Source organism: Phocoena phocoena, chromosome 5 (genome assembly GCF_963924675.1).
Source record: "Phocoena phocoena chromosome 5, mPhoPho1.1, whole genome shotgun sequence".
Lineage (NCBI taxonomy): Eukaryota > Metazoa > Chordata > Mammalia > Artiodactyla > Phocoenidae > Phocoena > Phocoena phocoena.
The window spans coordinates 68097114-68111609 of record NC_089223.1 but is presented as its reverse complement, the minus strand read 5'-3'; the positions used below and the strand labels follow the sequence as shown (position 1 = coordinate 68111609).

The following is a 14496-nucleotide window of genomic DNA, read 5'->3' as shown; positions in this document are numbered from 1 at the left end:
GCAAAATCTGAGAGACAACCCACTTCACCCACAGAGAATATTTTTGGTTTTGCCCTGGACTAAAGTTACAAGATTGAGCTAACTTGAGTTTTCCCAGCAAGGAGGGGCACCCGAGGAAAACAGGAAAATTACAGACAAAATAAAGTATCTGCAGGTTGCTCGTACATCCGGCAGGAGTGTGAGGAAATTTCCATCCTTGCTGCAGACATAAGGATTATCCACTTCCTCTATTAAATATTGATGTGTCTATATGGATTTATATTTCTCTGTAGATTTATTCAGGTATCTTTTTTTTTTCTATTAATCTGATATCAATCCCTAACGTAATGTATTTTTCTCTACGTAAATAGGGAGAGGGAGATATAGAAAATGTACATGTAAGTCAAATTGTTCCCGAGAAAGTAAGACTTCTACCAAAAAGAAGAATGGATGACCACCTGAGGTTATACACTACAACCAGAAGGAAAAATGATCCACCATTGTGTGGAAAAGCAATGGATTGGCCCAGAATCCCAAGAGGAGAGCTGCTTATAAGACTGGTCCCCCACCTCTGGAAGACGAAGCCTCTGGATAATTCCGCTGCTTTTATTTCATTGGGTTATTCCATGAGTCTTTATTTAGCTTAACTCTGTGTCAGGCCCTATTCGAGGACCTGGGGATACAGCAGTGAAAAACAGACAAAAATGCCTGAACTCACACATGTTACAGTTTCAAGGGTAGGGAGACAGTAAATACACAGAATAAATAAGAATACATGTATTATATTTTTATATAGTGTTAAGAGCTATAGAGAAAAATTATACAGAAAAGGGAGTCAGGGAAAGTCCATGGTGGGGTTATCATTTTAAATAGGGTGATTCAAGAAAGCCTCACAGGGCTTCCCTGGTGGCGCAGTGGTTGAGAGTCTGGCTGCCGATGCAGGGGACACGGGTTCGTGCCCCGGTCCGGGAAGATCCCACGTGCCGCAGAGCGGCTGGGCCCGTGAGCCATGGCCGCTGAGCCTGTGCGTCTGCAGCCTGTGCTCCGCAACGGGAGGGGCCACAACACTGAGAGGCCTGCGTACCGCAGAAAAACAAAACAAAAAAACAAAACAGGGGTTCTTCACGTATATATGAAATCTAAGAAAACAAAACAAAACAAAAAAGTCATTAAGTACCTAGGGGTAAGATGGGAATAAAGACACAGACCTAGTAGAGGATGGACTTGAGGATATGGGGAGGGGGAAGGGTAAGCTGGGACAAAGTGAGAGAGCGGCATGGACATATATACACTACCAAATGTAAAACAGATAGCTAGTGGGAAGCAGCCACATAGCACAGGGAGATCAGCTCAGTGCTTTGTGACCACCTAGAGGGGTGGGATAGGGAGGGTGGGAGGGAGGGAGACGCAAGAGGGAAGAGATATGGGAACATATGTATAACTGATTTACTTTGTTATAAAGCAGAAACTAACACACCATTGTAAAGCAATTATACTCCAATAAAGATGTTAAAAAAAAAACAGGGGTTCTTAATTTTTTTAATGGTACGAATCACTTTGGAAGTCCAGTGAAACCTTTATACCCCTTCTCGGCATAATGTTTTTAAATGAATAAAATAAAAATACACACAACTAATAAGGTAACCAATTATACTGAATGAAAGTTATCAAAATATTTTAAAAACATGTGTGCCTTAGTAACATGTCTTGTTTACTGAGTTAAGTGACAAGATCTAGTGGCAGTCCTAAAAGCTGAGACTTTGAAGTCGTGATGAATGCAAATTCTTTCTCAAGAAAGCTGAAACAACTCCCACATGATATGAAAATAACATTAAGACAAAGTCACAGACATTGCTAATATAATGTACTGGGGTTTTGGAGGTGCGGGGGGTTGGTTGTTTTGGGGTTTTGTTTTGTTTTGTTTGCCTACATTTAGAATGACAGGAAATGCTAAATTTTAGTTAAAGGCTAGTAAAAACAAAGATGTGATTTTTTTTTTTTTCCTTTCAAGTTCATGGATGTCTTTAATCTCAGGTCAAGATCCTTTTGTAACTAGATCAGTGGTTCCCGAGCAAGGGTGACTTTACCCGCCCGGGAACATTTGGCAATGTTCTAGAGACATTTTTGGTTGTCACCACTAGGGGGAGTGGGGTGTGTTATTGGCATCTAGTGAGTAGAGGCCAGGGATGCTGCTAAATATCCTACAATACACAGCACATCCTTCCACAGCAAAGAATTATCCAGCCCGAAATGTCAATAGCACGGAGACTAAGAAGCCCTGAACTGGAGGAAGATTTTCTAAAGGGAGTTGGGAAGTCGGCCCCTGGCCCAAACCACATACCCAGTCCTTAGGAAGCCCCAAAAGAATATAACCCTCCACCCTCACTCTAAGTGCTGCTGGGTTTGGAAGGTGCTTCCAAGGGAACACAATTTGGGGCAGATACAAGGAAAGAGCAGAGGACAATACAGGCAAGGGAATAGGGTGAGTTATTAAAAGAACAGCAACCAACTGGTAAAAAGGCATTTGGGCTTTGGCACTATTTACAAAAAATGAACATAACCATATGTTTTAGCTCTGAATTCCACCCCTAGGCATATACTTAACAGAAATACATACATATTTTCACCAAAAGACATGTAGAACAATGTTCATAGCAGCATTCATCTTAATAGCCCAAAATTGGAAACAACCCAAATATCCATCAAGAGTAAAACAGATAAATAATTTGTGATATAAATAAACAGTAGAAGACTATATGCAAATGAGAATGAATGAATACAACTATATGCAACACGGACGGATCAAACAAACGTACTAAGTAAAAGAAGCCAGGTGCACAGAGTCCATACCATAGGATTCCATTTATAGAAAGTTCAAGAATACCTCATACTAATTCATGGTGTTAGAAATGAGGATACTGATTACTATTAGTTTAATGACTTAAATAGAAATGAGAATGGATTCTGAAATTCTAGAATGTAACCATTTCTTGATATGAGTGTGAGTTACACAGACATATTCACTGTGAAAATTAAGCCATATACATATGATTTGTGGACTTTTGTTTATGTATATGTGAGCAAAGGGTTAACAGCAGGCCTGTGCTCTTTTTCTCCCGGACCGAGACCTTCCTGGGAGGATTTTAGGTTTGTCTTCTCCCAGCATCAGTCCCCTAGATATGTCCCCAAGTTAAGACAGACTTGGAATGTTGGATACCAAGGCCAGACATGTATTTTACACACTGTGAAATCTCTGATCTGTGAAACAGCACATGGGCCGGGAGACCCATTAACTGTAGGCCTACATGACGGGTGATAAACCCAGGGAGTTACCTACGTGACAATCCAGTTGTTCCTTTCCTAATTTGGTGTCTCAAACTTTCCTGACTTGTTAAAATGAATAGAATTTGCTTGCCAACACCAATATATGCTCTTAGAAGTGCTGGCTGCTGCCATATGATCCCCAGGCATAAGTCTACCCTGTACTGTCTCCCTGCATTGCATCTATAGGGATGGCAGATGCTCTATGTTTTCAGTGTTTGGGTTTGGGTTTTTTGTGGGTTTTTTTGGAGGGGGGAGTGGGAACTTCTAAGCTTAGCAAAGCCTGAGAAAGACATCTTCCTGCATATATTGATACTTCCTTATTTCCTATGTCATAATATTAACCTTGCCTCCCTTGGCTTTTGCTGTTAAACAGTCTCATGTCTCCTGGAGCTAGGCTTTCACATATCTCACTTGAACTAAGGTATCAGTAGTAGGAGCCTTCTGTCTCACCTCCCCATAGTAGGAATCATTAGGAGAAGGGAGATGATAGTTTCAGAAACAGCACCGTATCGCAAAGATTTCTGAGACCACCACTTGCATGATCAAGATTGATAATTCTTGTGTCTGATGCTCACTATTTCAATGCACACTGATTGAGTACCACTGAGAGTCAAAGATGTCATTGCTGGAGTGAGGAAATATGATTTAAAAGTCACAGCTACTGACAGCCAGCATCTTAGAATCTCATGAGAATCATAAAACACGTTCCCCCAGAACCATGATGCAGGGTGGGACAATCCACAAATAATAGGCTCCCATTGTTAAACCTAATGGTAATGACTCCCGCTTTCTGCAGCACCCTTTTCCCTATGTACTTCCAAAGCACTCAGGATGACAAAGATCAATTTCCAATCATTCCTACAAATGGTACATGAAAAATTAAGATTTAATTGTGATTCCTGGTTCTTTCATCTTGAATCCAATACCCTGGATTTAAGAAATAATGGAACTTGGTGTAATATTTGAATATCTTGTTTTTGCCTCCTCTTGTTCTTTTATTTATTTATTTTGTTTGTTTGTTTGTTTTTTGTTTTTGTGGTACACGGGCCTCTCACTGCTGTGGCCTCTCCCGTTGCGGAGCACAGGCTCCGGACGCGCAGGCTCAGTGGCCATGGCTCACGGGCCCAGCCACTCCGCGGCATATGGGATCTTCCCGGACTGAGGCACGAACCCGTGTCCCCTGCATCGGCAGGCGGACTCTCAACCACTGTGCCACCAGGGAAGCCCCTATTTATTTATTTTTTATTTTTGGCTGTGTTGGGTCTTCGTTGCTGCGCACGGGCTTTCTCTAGTTGCGGTGAGTGGGGGCTACTCTTCGCTGCAGTGCACGGGCTTCTCACTGTGGTGGCTTCTCTTGTTGCACGGGCTCTAGGTGTGCGGGCTTCAGTAGTTGTGGCACGCGGACCTCAGTAGTTGTGGCTCGCAGGCTCTAGAGCGCAGGCTCAGTAGTTGTGGTGCACAGGCTTAGTTGCTCTGTGGCATGTGGGATCTTCCCGGACCAGGGCTCGAACCCATCTGTGTCCCCTGCATTGGCAGGTGGATTCTTTTTTTTTTTTTATTGCGGTACGCGGGCCTCTCACTGCTGTGGCCTCTCCTGCCGTGGAGCACAGGCTCCGGACGCGCAGGCCCAGCAGCCATGGCTCACGGGCCCAGCTGCTCCACGGCATGTGGGATCTTCCAGGACCGGGGCACGAACCTGTGTCCCCTGCATCGGCAGGCGGACTCTCAACCACTGTGCCACCAGGGAAGCCCTTGGCAGGTGGGTTCTTAACCACTGTGCCACCAGGGAAGCCCTCCTCTTGTTCTTGTGGAAAAAGAAAGTCCTCTTCTAGAAAAGGTACTGGAGGTACTTCCTATGACAAAATGAGGCTTCTTCAATCGTCCAAGTTCACACGTACAAAGTGTGAAATCTCAGAATTGAGATTCAGGTTCTGAATTGTCCTGGACAATGGATCTCACTAGAAATAGAATCATCTCCAGGACCTGTTCAAAGAAGAACTTTCTAACAGTATTCAATACTGGAACACAGGAAACTGTCTCCAAAATAACCAGATCTGTGCAAAAATAAATTTGTTAAATAACATAGGGAAGATTATGAAAGACAGTTTCCAGAATGCCCAGATTCATGTGGTTTGTAAAGGTGCATTTTTCATAAAGATCTGTACAGTTCAAAAGCATGAGATTCTGCACGGGTGGCTCCTTTATTCCAGGAGCAGGCAGAATTTATTTTCATCTTCTATGCATGGGCCACCAAAATAAAGAATGTTCCTCCTCTTCAGTCTTTTCCTCAGTAAAGAATCAGGTTTTCAGGTGTGCTCAGGGGCTCCCTGGTGAAGAGCAGCCACCATAACGACCACTATGGAGCATTTTTCCCTTCCTCACATATGGAACATGAAGAATATTACAGAAAAATCAGAGTTTAGAAGTCACTCTCAAACACACGTAGAAAAATTGTCAGAATATTCTTGAGCTTTAAAAAGTTGGAAAAGCCTGTGATCTTTGAACTGTTTCCAGGAGTCAGTGACTCTAAAGGAAGATATTCACCACCAGTGACCCCACCCAGGGTTTCCTTTTGTGACAGTCTTGCCCCATGATGCTCTGGGTCAGCATTCTCTCCAGGTCACCAGGTTTCTGCAATCTCTGTGAGAACCTGCAGCAGCTCAGCAAATGTCGGGCGGCCTTTAGGTTTCTGGAAAAGGGAAGTAGAGGTGGTCAGCTCAGCTTAAGACTCACTCAGACACCAGCTCTAGAACTTGCTGGCAGGACCTGGATCCAGGCTGGTTCACCACAAATGGAAGAGAAAGACATCTTGGCTGATACGCAGGACATGAATGGCAGTTGAGCGAGGCATGAGTGTGAAAATGTAACGGTAGAGAGCGCTCCAAAAGTAGAATAGCTACAGCTGCAAACACTAGCCACATGTGGCTATTTAAATTTAAATTACTTAAAAGAAAATACATTTTAAAATTCAGTTCTCAGTCACACTAGCCACTTCTCAATTCTTCAACAGCCAGGTGTGGCTACCATACTGGATAGTGCAGACATAGCACATTTCCATCATCACAGAAAGTTCCATTGGACAGTACTGCTCTAGAGATCTATTTGGATGACTTGATACACAGGGTAAAGGAAGAGCTGGGAGAGAGGGGCCTCTAGAGCCCCAAGCCCCCAGGCTCAGCCCCAATTATTCACTACACCTGACCCCCTGTAGAAAGATGGATTTTAGTCAAAAAGCAAAAGCCATGTTTTCATGAGGCACTTTGCAGGTCTTAGAGCACAGACTGTGCTGTCTTAAGGCTCAGTCAACAAAATCTCCAACCACGAAACCAAGGATTGGAGCCTTTTTCCTACTTCACAGTGGGATGCGGTTTGACTTTGGCTCCAAGAGGAGCTCCACGGCATCTTTGAAATCCATGGGAAATAGAACTACTCATGGTAGCCATATTCTCACAGAGGTCCCTGGCAGCAGGGTTAGTGGGGAGACACCACCCTTTGTGGCTTGTAAACAGAAGGCATCAATAAAAGGAGAGAGCAAGAAACAACCTAAATGTCCATCGACAGATGAATGGATAAAGAAGATGTGGTACATATATACAATGGAATACTACTCAGCCATAACAAAGAGTGAAATAATGTCATTTGCAGCAACATGGATGGAACTAGAGATTATCATACTAAGCGAAGTAAGTCAGAAAAAGAAATACCATATGATATCACTTATATGTGGGATCTAAAATATGACACAAATGAGCTTATTTATGAAACAGAAACAGACTCACAGGCATAGAGAACAGACTTGTGGTTGCCAAGGGGGAAGGGGGTGGCAGGGGGATGGAGTGGGAGTTTGGCAGATGCAAACTATTATATATAGAATGGATAAACAACAAGGTCCTACTGTATAGCACAGGGAATTATATTCAATATCCTGTGATAAGCCATAATGGAAAAGAACATGAAAAAGAATGTATATATATGTATAACGGAATCACTTTGCTGTACAGCAGAAATTAACACAACACTGTAAGTCAACTATACTTCAATAAAATAAATTTTTAAAAAATAAATAAAATTTAAAAATTATAGGACAGAGCAGAAGGATATGTGAGCACACATAAAGGGCTCCTTGAGACTTCAAGAATAAATAGTGGAGCTTTTTGCTGGTGCTGAGGTTGTGCAGGTAGTAAACCCTATGAAACAAGTGTTATCACTGCTAACATAATCACATTTGAATCTTGAGGTGCATAAGCGCCTGGTTTACTTCGTCCTCTTGTCAGCATCTTATTTACTCCTTTCTCTGTCTCCTCTCCACAGATATGTAAAATCTCAAAAAGTATATGTGCATGTACAAGTATATTGCTTAATATACAATATATATTCCTAAGCTATTTACGTTGTTATTGCAAAGATGCTCTTAAGACATCTGTTTGCTACTAACAGCTCACTTAATATTTTTTATGTCTTTCAAGATTCCTTGCAGAACAGTTAATCATATGCAAAGTATTTTCGTACACTGGGGATCTTTATAAAATTAATACTTCTCTGGAATGGAAACAACCATGTCGCTCTTGAAATACTGAATTTTTTTAGTGTTTGTGAATAGGGAGTCAAGTGATTTCTTTTTCAGCCAGGAGGAAATCCTCATCCAGCTGTAGTTTTTTCTGGGCTGAAACAGTCAGCTAGAAAGAGAGAACTGTCAAAATCACAGAGGAGTCTGATGAAGCGGAGTGGTGTGTTGAGTCAGCGCCCAGAAAAGACAGAGGTGGGATATAAACCCTCTGGCTTTATTTTAAAGCTTGGCATTTCAAGTAAAAGAGAAACTGGCCTCCCAGGAGATAATTTTCCGAGTAAAAGTTCCTGGCACACTTTCTGCCTTCATTCCTATTCTCGTTTAATCTCTCTATCAGGAGTCTTGAGTGCCATAGGAGAGATGAAACCCATTACTTTTAGCCTTGGAAAAGCAAGACAAATTAGAGTGAAGTAAATAAAAACACCATCCTTCTGTTTCAATGTGGAAACTGAACAAGCCTGATTCTACCCTTAGTTTCCACCCAACCAGTTCTTAAAAGGAGTAAAACGTCTCATCACTGAGGCTTTAGTAACATCGAGAGTTTCTGCAGGAACCAACTTCAGCAAGATAAGACTTGGAAAATGCACTGAATTCCTCAGATGAAAGGCCATTGTTAAAAACAAAATGGATTAACGATTTTGTAGTGGAAGTACTTCTGGCTCTCAGGGGTCATTACCGAGAAATAGACACCTTTTCCTGCCATGACGAAGTGCTGGAGTAATGTGGGTGATAAACAGATCTACTCTCAGAGGCTGGAACTGTCAACCTTTGCAGGAAAGTAAGGGACACTCACCTCATGCCAGCAGCTGTACATGACTTCATATATGGAAATCGGTGCCAGGTGAGGTCGGTACAGCCTGAAGCCTTTAGAAATCGCTTCCACAACTTGCAAATTTGACTTATTTTCAAAAGGCATTTTTCCTTCTGTAAAAACTTCCCACATCAAAACTCCTGCAAATAAAATGCATGAAAATAAGAGGTTAGAGAAATGGTTACTTGGAACTGAAACAGCTGTTTCAAATTACAACCCATTATTTTCCTCCTGCAGTCATTGAGTTACAATCATCCAGAATGACAGCAGTTCTATCTAGGAAGCAGACCCTGTGCATCTTACTTTTTGAAGAGGCCTATGAACTGAATATATTCCAAGTGAAAACAATGCCTTTCCTTTTCCATTGGTCATGACTGCCTCCTTATTGGAAGAAAAATGCTGGCAGTGTCTTCATTTCAAAGTACTGCTCATGTCTCCACACCCTGAAATCAATGAAACTTTGCCATTCCATAGAAAATGACAGAATTGTGTGATCCCCTGCTGCCTGCTAAAGCCAAGAGTTTACCAGCCAGTAGATGGCATGCGTTCCCATCTTCCCACCGAAAGAATGCTGGGTAGAGTCCCAGAAAATCTGGCAGGAGCTCTGTTTATAAGTAGGTGTTCAAAAATCATTGATTGAGGGCTTCCCTGGTGGCGCAGTGGTTGAGAGTCCGCCTGCTGATGCAGGGGACACGGGTTCGTGTCACCTTCCGGGAAGATCCCACATGCCGTGGAGCGGCTGGGCCCGTGAGCCATGGCCGCTGAGTCTGCGCGTCCGCAGCCTGTGCTCCGCAACAGGAGAGGCCACAACAGTGAGAGGGCCGCGTACCGCAAAAAAAAAAAAAAAAAAAAAAAAAAAAAAATCATTGATTGAGTGATGAAACTCCTTCAAGGCTCCCAATTTGAGTTCATTTAATTATTCACTTATTCTACAAATGTGTATTAGGTATTGGTCAGAGGCCAGGCCTGTGCTAGAGCCATAGGATTCTTAAGACTGAAACCAGTCTATGTGCTCAAGAAGCTCACTGTACAGTGAGGAAGAAAGACAAGTGGTCAGGTAAAACTCAAGGAGTTCTAAATGTTCTACAACCACCTGGTGAGATCCTTGTGTTGCTATCCGCTGGTCTCACAACTTAACTGCTCTCCCGTAGAGCTTATAATGTCACCTGCCAAGACTACCACATGTCAGTGGAGAGCTAATGAGATCAATACAAGCTTAACCTTATTGTGGGCAATAATATTCGCACCCTTTGAGGGTGCAGATGTCTCTCCAAAGCCAAGAAGCCATCCAGAAAGGTACAGGTGAAAGAGAATAGATAGATTATTATACATTTGTTGCCATTTTTTGAAAGTCAACTCAAAGAACAAACTCCATGGGACAGAGGTCCACAGTATCTCTTTTTCAATGAAGAGCATTACCCAATATAAACAGCAATGGATAGATCCCAAGGAAGCCTACGTCCAATTTCACAAAATAGGAAGGTGATCATGTAAATGAGACGGCATCACTCAAAGTCAGACAATGATGTTTATTAATTATGCTCAAGATTTAACGATGCCGTAAGATCAGTTTTTCTTGCAAGTCTCTGTGGTGTGGGAAAGTTGGCTGAGTTGGTTTTCTAGATCAGTAGACTCTGTTATGGTTTTACAGCAAGTGCTCAGTGGGAAGGGAAAAGATCCAAGAGGCAAACTTCAGGTAAGAAGGTGTATGACACCAGTTGCCAAAGACAGCCTGATGTGTTTAGAACACCTAAGACAGAAACACGGTTATAAGAAGACCTTTAGCTACATCATATTAAGAAATCAAAGTTAAAACAGCAATCCCTATTTTATGAGAACCTACTGTATAGCACAGGGAACTCAGTGCTCTCTGGTGACCTAAATGAGAAGGAAATCCAAAAAACAGGGGACATATGTATACATATAGCTGTTTCACTTTGCTGTACAGTATAAAGTAACACAATACGGTAAAGCAAATATACTCCAATAAATAAATATTTTTTTTAAAAAAGAGCAATCTATATTTTATTAAATCAAGCTCCAACAAAAGAACATCGAATTCACTCACCAAATGACCAGACATCAGATTTGCTGCTATACTTATTGAAATGGAAAACTTCAGGAGGGGACCACTTGACTGGGAACTTGGCTCCAGAAGAACTGATATATTCATCATCCAAAACGTACCTAGGGCCATCAGATTTCAGAGCACATTGTGTTAATTACCTCTAAGTTCAGTTTACTTCAAATCCTTTTAGTTAACTCTGATTTCTAAAATACAAAGTATTTTCCACAGAAAGGTTCAGTATACCTTCTCTTCTTGCTATCAAAGTGAGAAAGTAGCCCTTATAAAGTTTCCTTAAACCAAGCCTCAATTGCATTTATTGTATTTGGATCTCAGAAAACCATAGCAATTCTTCAGTCTGAAACATGCTCCACTGATTAGTTATGATAAATTCTTAATTCTGCAAAGAAGCATGCTGATGCGCTAACAACCAAGGTTATTTTTTTAAAAAGATAAATATATATGAAAGAATAAATTCAAAGTTTGATGCCTTATTTTCTTTCTATATACATATAATTTTTGCAGGATAGAGAAGGGGAAAATAAAAGTGTTTGTAATACATCTGGTGTGTAAAATCTCTAATGCCTTTATTCAAATGGAAATAAATCGGGAACAACTATCATCTCCTTTAAAAAAAAAAAAAAACAACAGCAACAAAATTAAACCCTCTCTCTTTTTTGAAAATCATACACAGTAACATCCAGGTGTGGGAATCTGGAGAAAAGAGAGGATAGCTAACGTGTGCTATGTAGCTCCTTGAGTATGCTATATAGTATTTTTGAAATACTATATATATATAGTATACTATATATACTATATATATTAAATATAAGATTAATATATTTATTAATGCTTCCCCACACACCCACTTGTTTTGCACATACCTCACCTCACCGCACCTTTAAGTCCTTTATTGAGCCAGAGGTCATTCTACTAGAGGAAAGAATGAATAACAGAAAACGAAAGGAAAAGAGCCATTTTTTTATAGCTTTTGAGTTTCAAAAGTCTAGACTTTCCGGAGAAGGAGAAGGACTGAGTTATGAACAAAATATCTGGGAGAATGGCTCATGAATACGAATGATATCTCACTACCACCACCATCCATTCTGCTACAAAAATATCCCTTGTGCTGGGGGTGTGGGAGAGATTCAAAAGGAAAGGGAAGGAGTATTAGACACTAGGGGATGGCTGAGGTAGGGTCCTGTACCCTGCACCCTATGAGGGCTGCCCTAGTCACACTGCAGCGAAAGAAGACCCCACTGCCCTACAGTCGGTTGGTGGGATTCAAGAGCAAAACAGAACCTGTGTCCTCTTTCGCAGGCCAAGCCCTGGGAAACACAGAAAGATTCCAGAGGACAAATGGCTATGGGTGTGCCAAGGCAGACGGGGCCTTAGCCATGTGGAGAGCTCTAGTCATGGCGAATGTCAGACATGAAGGAATCTCACAGGCAGAAATTCAAGATGAGTCAGCGGCCACCTGTGTGGATGGCCAGCCAAAGACAAAAGAGGAGGATGGTGGCTGTAAGGAAGCCAGTGTCAATGGATAACAACAGGGACCAGACAGGCCATCTCCAGTATGTGGCCCCATGAGACACACAGAATTTGGATTGTGACCCTGAACAGCGTCAGGGAGAAGCCCTGAAATCACTGGGATGAAATTTCTAGCAACCTGAAGGAAAGGAGATGCAAAATGTAAACTGCACTGAGTTGCTGAAAATAAGGTCAGATGATTCACACTCTTGTGCTGTAGGCTTAGAGTCAGCTGCTACACTTGATAAGAGAAATGCATGATGATGACAGAAAACTCAGAGCTGAGAAAATAAATTTATTCTTTCTCTATTTCAGAAATATACATATATAAGGAAAGCTTTTTTCTTAACCTTGTATATATATGACAAGTAGACTGAGAAATTCTTCTGAATTTTAAGATACGACATAGTTTTATTAATAACCGCCTGAAAGAAGATCAGAATAGCCCACAGCCTCTGTTGCCCTCACAGCTAACACTGGTGCATGTCCTAAAGTTCAAAGTGGGTCAGCAGGCCATACAACCACATCAACACTGCCCTACAGTCTATTTGTCTGTAGACTAATGTAAGATTCCCTCCTGTGAGTAAACAAACAAAAAAGAATATCACATACCTTGTCATTCCAAAGTCTGAAATTTTTACTATACTTGTAGAACTGACCAAACAATTCCTCGCGGCCTATAGGGAGAAGAAAAGAGCCCACGTGTGAATACAAAGTTTCTCTTTCCAGAGTTTCTACTCTCCTTTTCCTTAGTTTCTTCGGGCCCCAGCACTACCTCTCTGTGTGAACAGCCATGTTATTTCATGGTGATACCTATCGATGCTACATATGATTTAATGTATCTGCCCTCATGTGATGGATTTTAATGACTTTTCAAAGAAATGACAAAAAATGAAAAGAAATTTTAACACTTTTCCTTTTTAAAATGTGTAATCTTTCTCAAGAAGTATCCTTGATAAGTGCATCTTGGTATAAAAAATAGTGTGTATTTACAATTTTATCTTCATAAATAAAAAGAGGGAAGTCCAAAATGCATGAAAAATAACAGATCGTCACTATATATCTTTGGGATAGTCATTATATATAATTGCTAATAAAAATAAAGAAACTGTATCTTAACACATTTCATTGAACATAACTCTTTACAATATTTTCATATTTATTAAATTACCACAGTGAACTAAATATAGTACTATATAATTCAGAAACAATCTAGTTGATGCCCAAACAATCCATTTTCAGTCAGCTTAGTCAGGAGAATCATTGACTTAGTTATTTAGCCTCATGTAGGCCAGTGGTTTGATAGAATTTTTCTCTTTTGAGCTAATTTGTGGTTCAGTTAGTTCAAAAACAAAAGCCAAAAACTTGAAATGGAGAGCCAGAAGGAGCCAGTTTGGAAGATGTTGACGAGTGCCAGCAAATGATCTCAAAGCTAAACCACAAGGCAAACCCTCGACCGAGAAAAGACTCATAGTTGGCTAATATCTTTTAAGTGGCATGTACGTGGAGAAAACAGAACTCAAAGGAAAGCAATCAAGGAAGGAGCCGAGACTAGGAGGGTCTGCAGGAAGCCACCTGGAGCAAACAGAATGACCAGAACTGTCACCTGACTGAATTTTGAATTCTAATCCTTATCAGGAAGGACAAATTGCAGAGACCAGGAAAGTGAGTTAGGTGGAATTGATACCAGATCCATACATTCAAAAATGTGCTCAATGGCTACTATGGGCTGGACCCTGGGGAATGTGCCATGAGGCACGCAAAACGATGGTCGAGCATTGCTGAGCTTTTCTATGTGCCAGACACTGTTCTAAGTGCTTACGCATATTAATTCATGTAATCCTCCCAACAAGTCCATATGTGGGAGGTGCTATAATTAACACCACTTTACTAGTTATCTAGCTTACTCAAGGTCACATGGCTAGTAATAAACAGAAGCGAGATTTCAACTAGCTCTTGAGCAGGGCTCTCAATCTTGACTGCACAGTGGACTCACCAGGGAAATTTTCCGAAAATGCTGATGACTAGATTCTACCCGCAGAGATTCTGATTTCATTGGTCAGGGGTATGGGCTGGGTACTGTGATGTTTTTAAACCTCCCAGGTGATTCTAATGCACAGCTAAGCTTGAGAGCCATTGCTTGGCAACTTGTATTCTCATAATGCTCAACTGCAGCTCAGAAGTCTACGCCTTGATGTCAAGGAGTTTAGAGTCTAATAT

The 14496-nt window shown here is 41.3% G+C and overlaps 1 protein-coding gene across 1 annotated transcript in view; it reads right to left on the bottom strand.

The window, feature by feature from the left end:
- Positions 1 to 5356: 5356 nt before the first annotated feature.
- TXK (TXK tyrosine kinase) overlaps positions 5357 to 14496 on the bottom strand; it is a 47338-nt gene continuing 38198 nt past the window's right edge. The window contains exons 11-14 of the mRNA XM_065878175.1: positions 12889 to 12953; positions 10750 to 10868; positions 8664 to 8821; positions 5357 to 5992 (exon numbers count right to left, since the gene is read on the bottom strand). Coding sequence (XP_065734247.1) covers positions 5924 to 5992; positions 8664 to 8821; positions 10750 to 10868; positions 12889 to 12953 — 411 coding nt within the window. The 3' untranslated portion in view covers positions 5357 to 5923. The remainder of the gene's footprint in view (positions 5993 to 8663; positions 8822 to 10749; positions 10869 to 12888; positions 12954 to 14496) is intronic.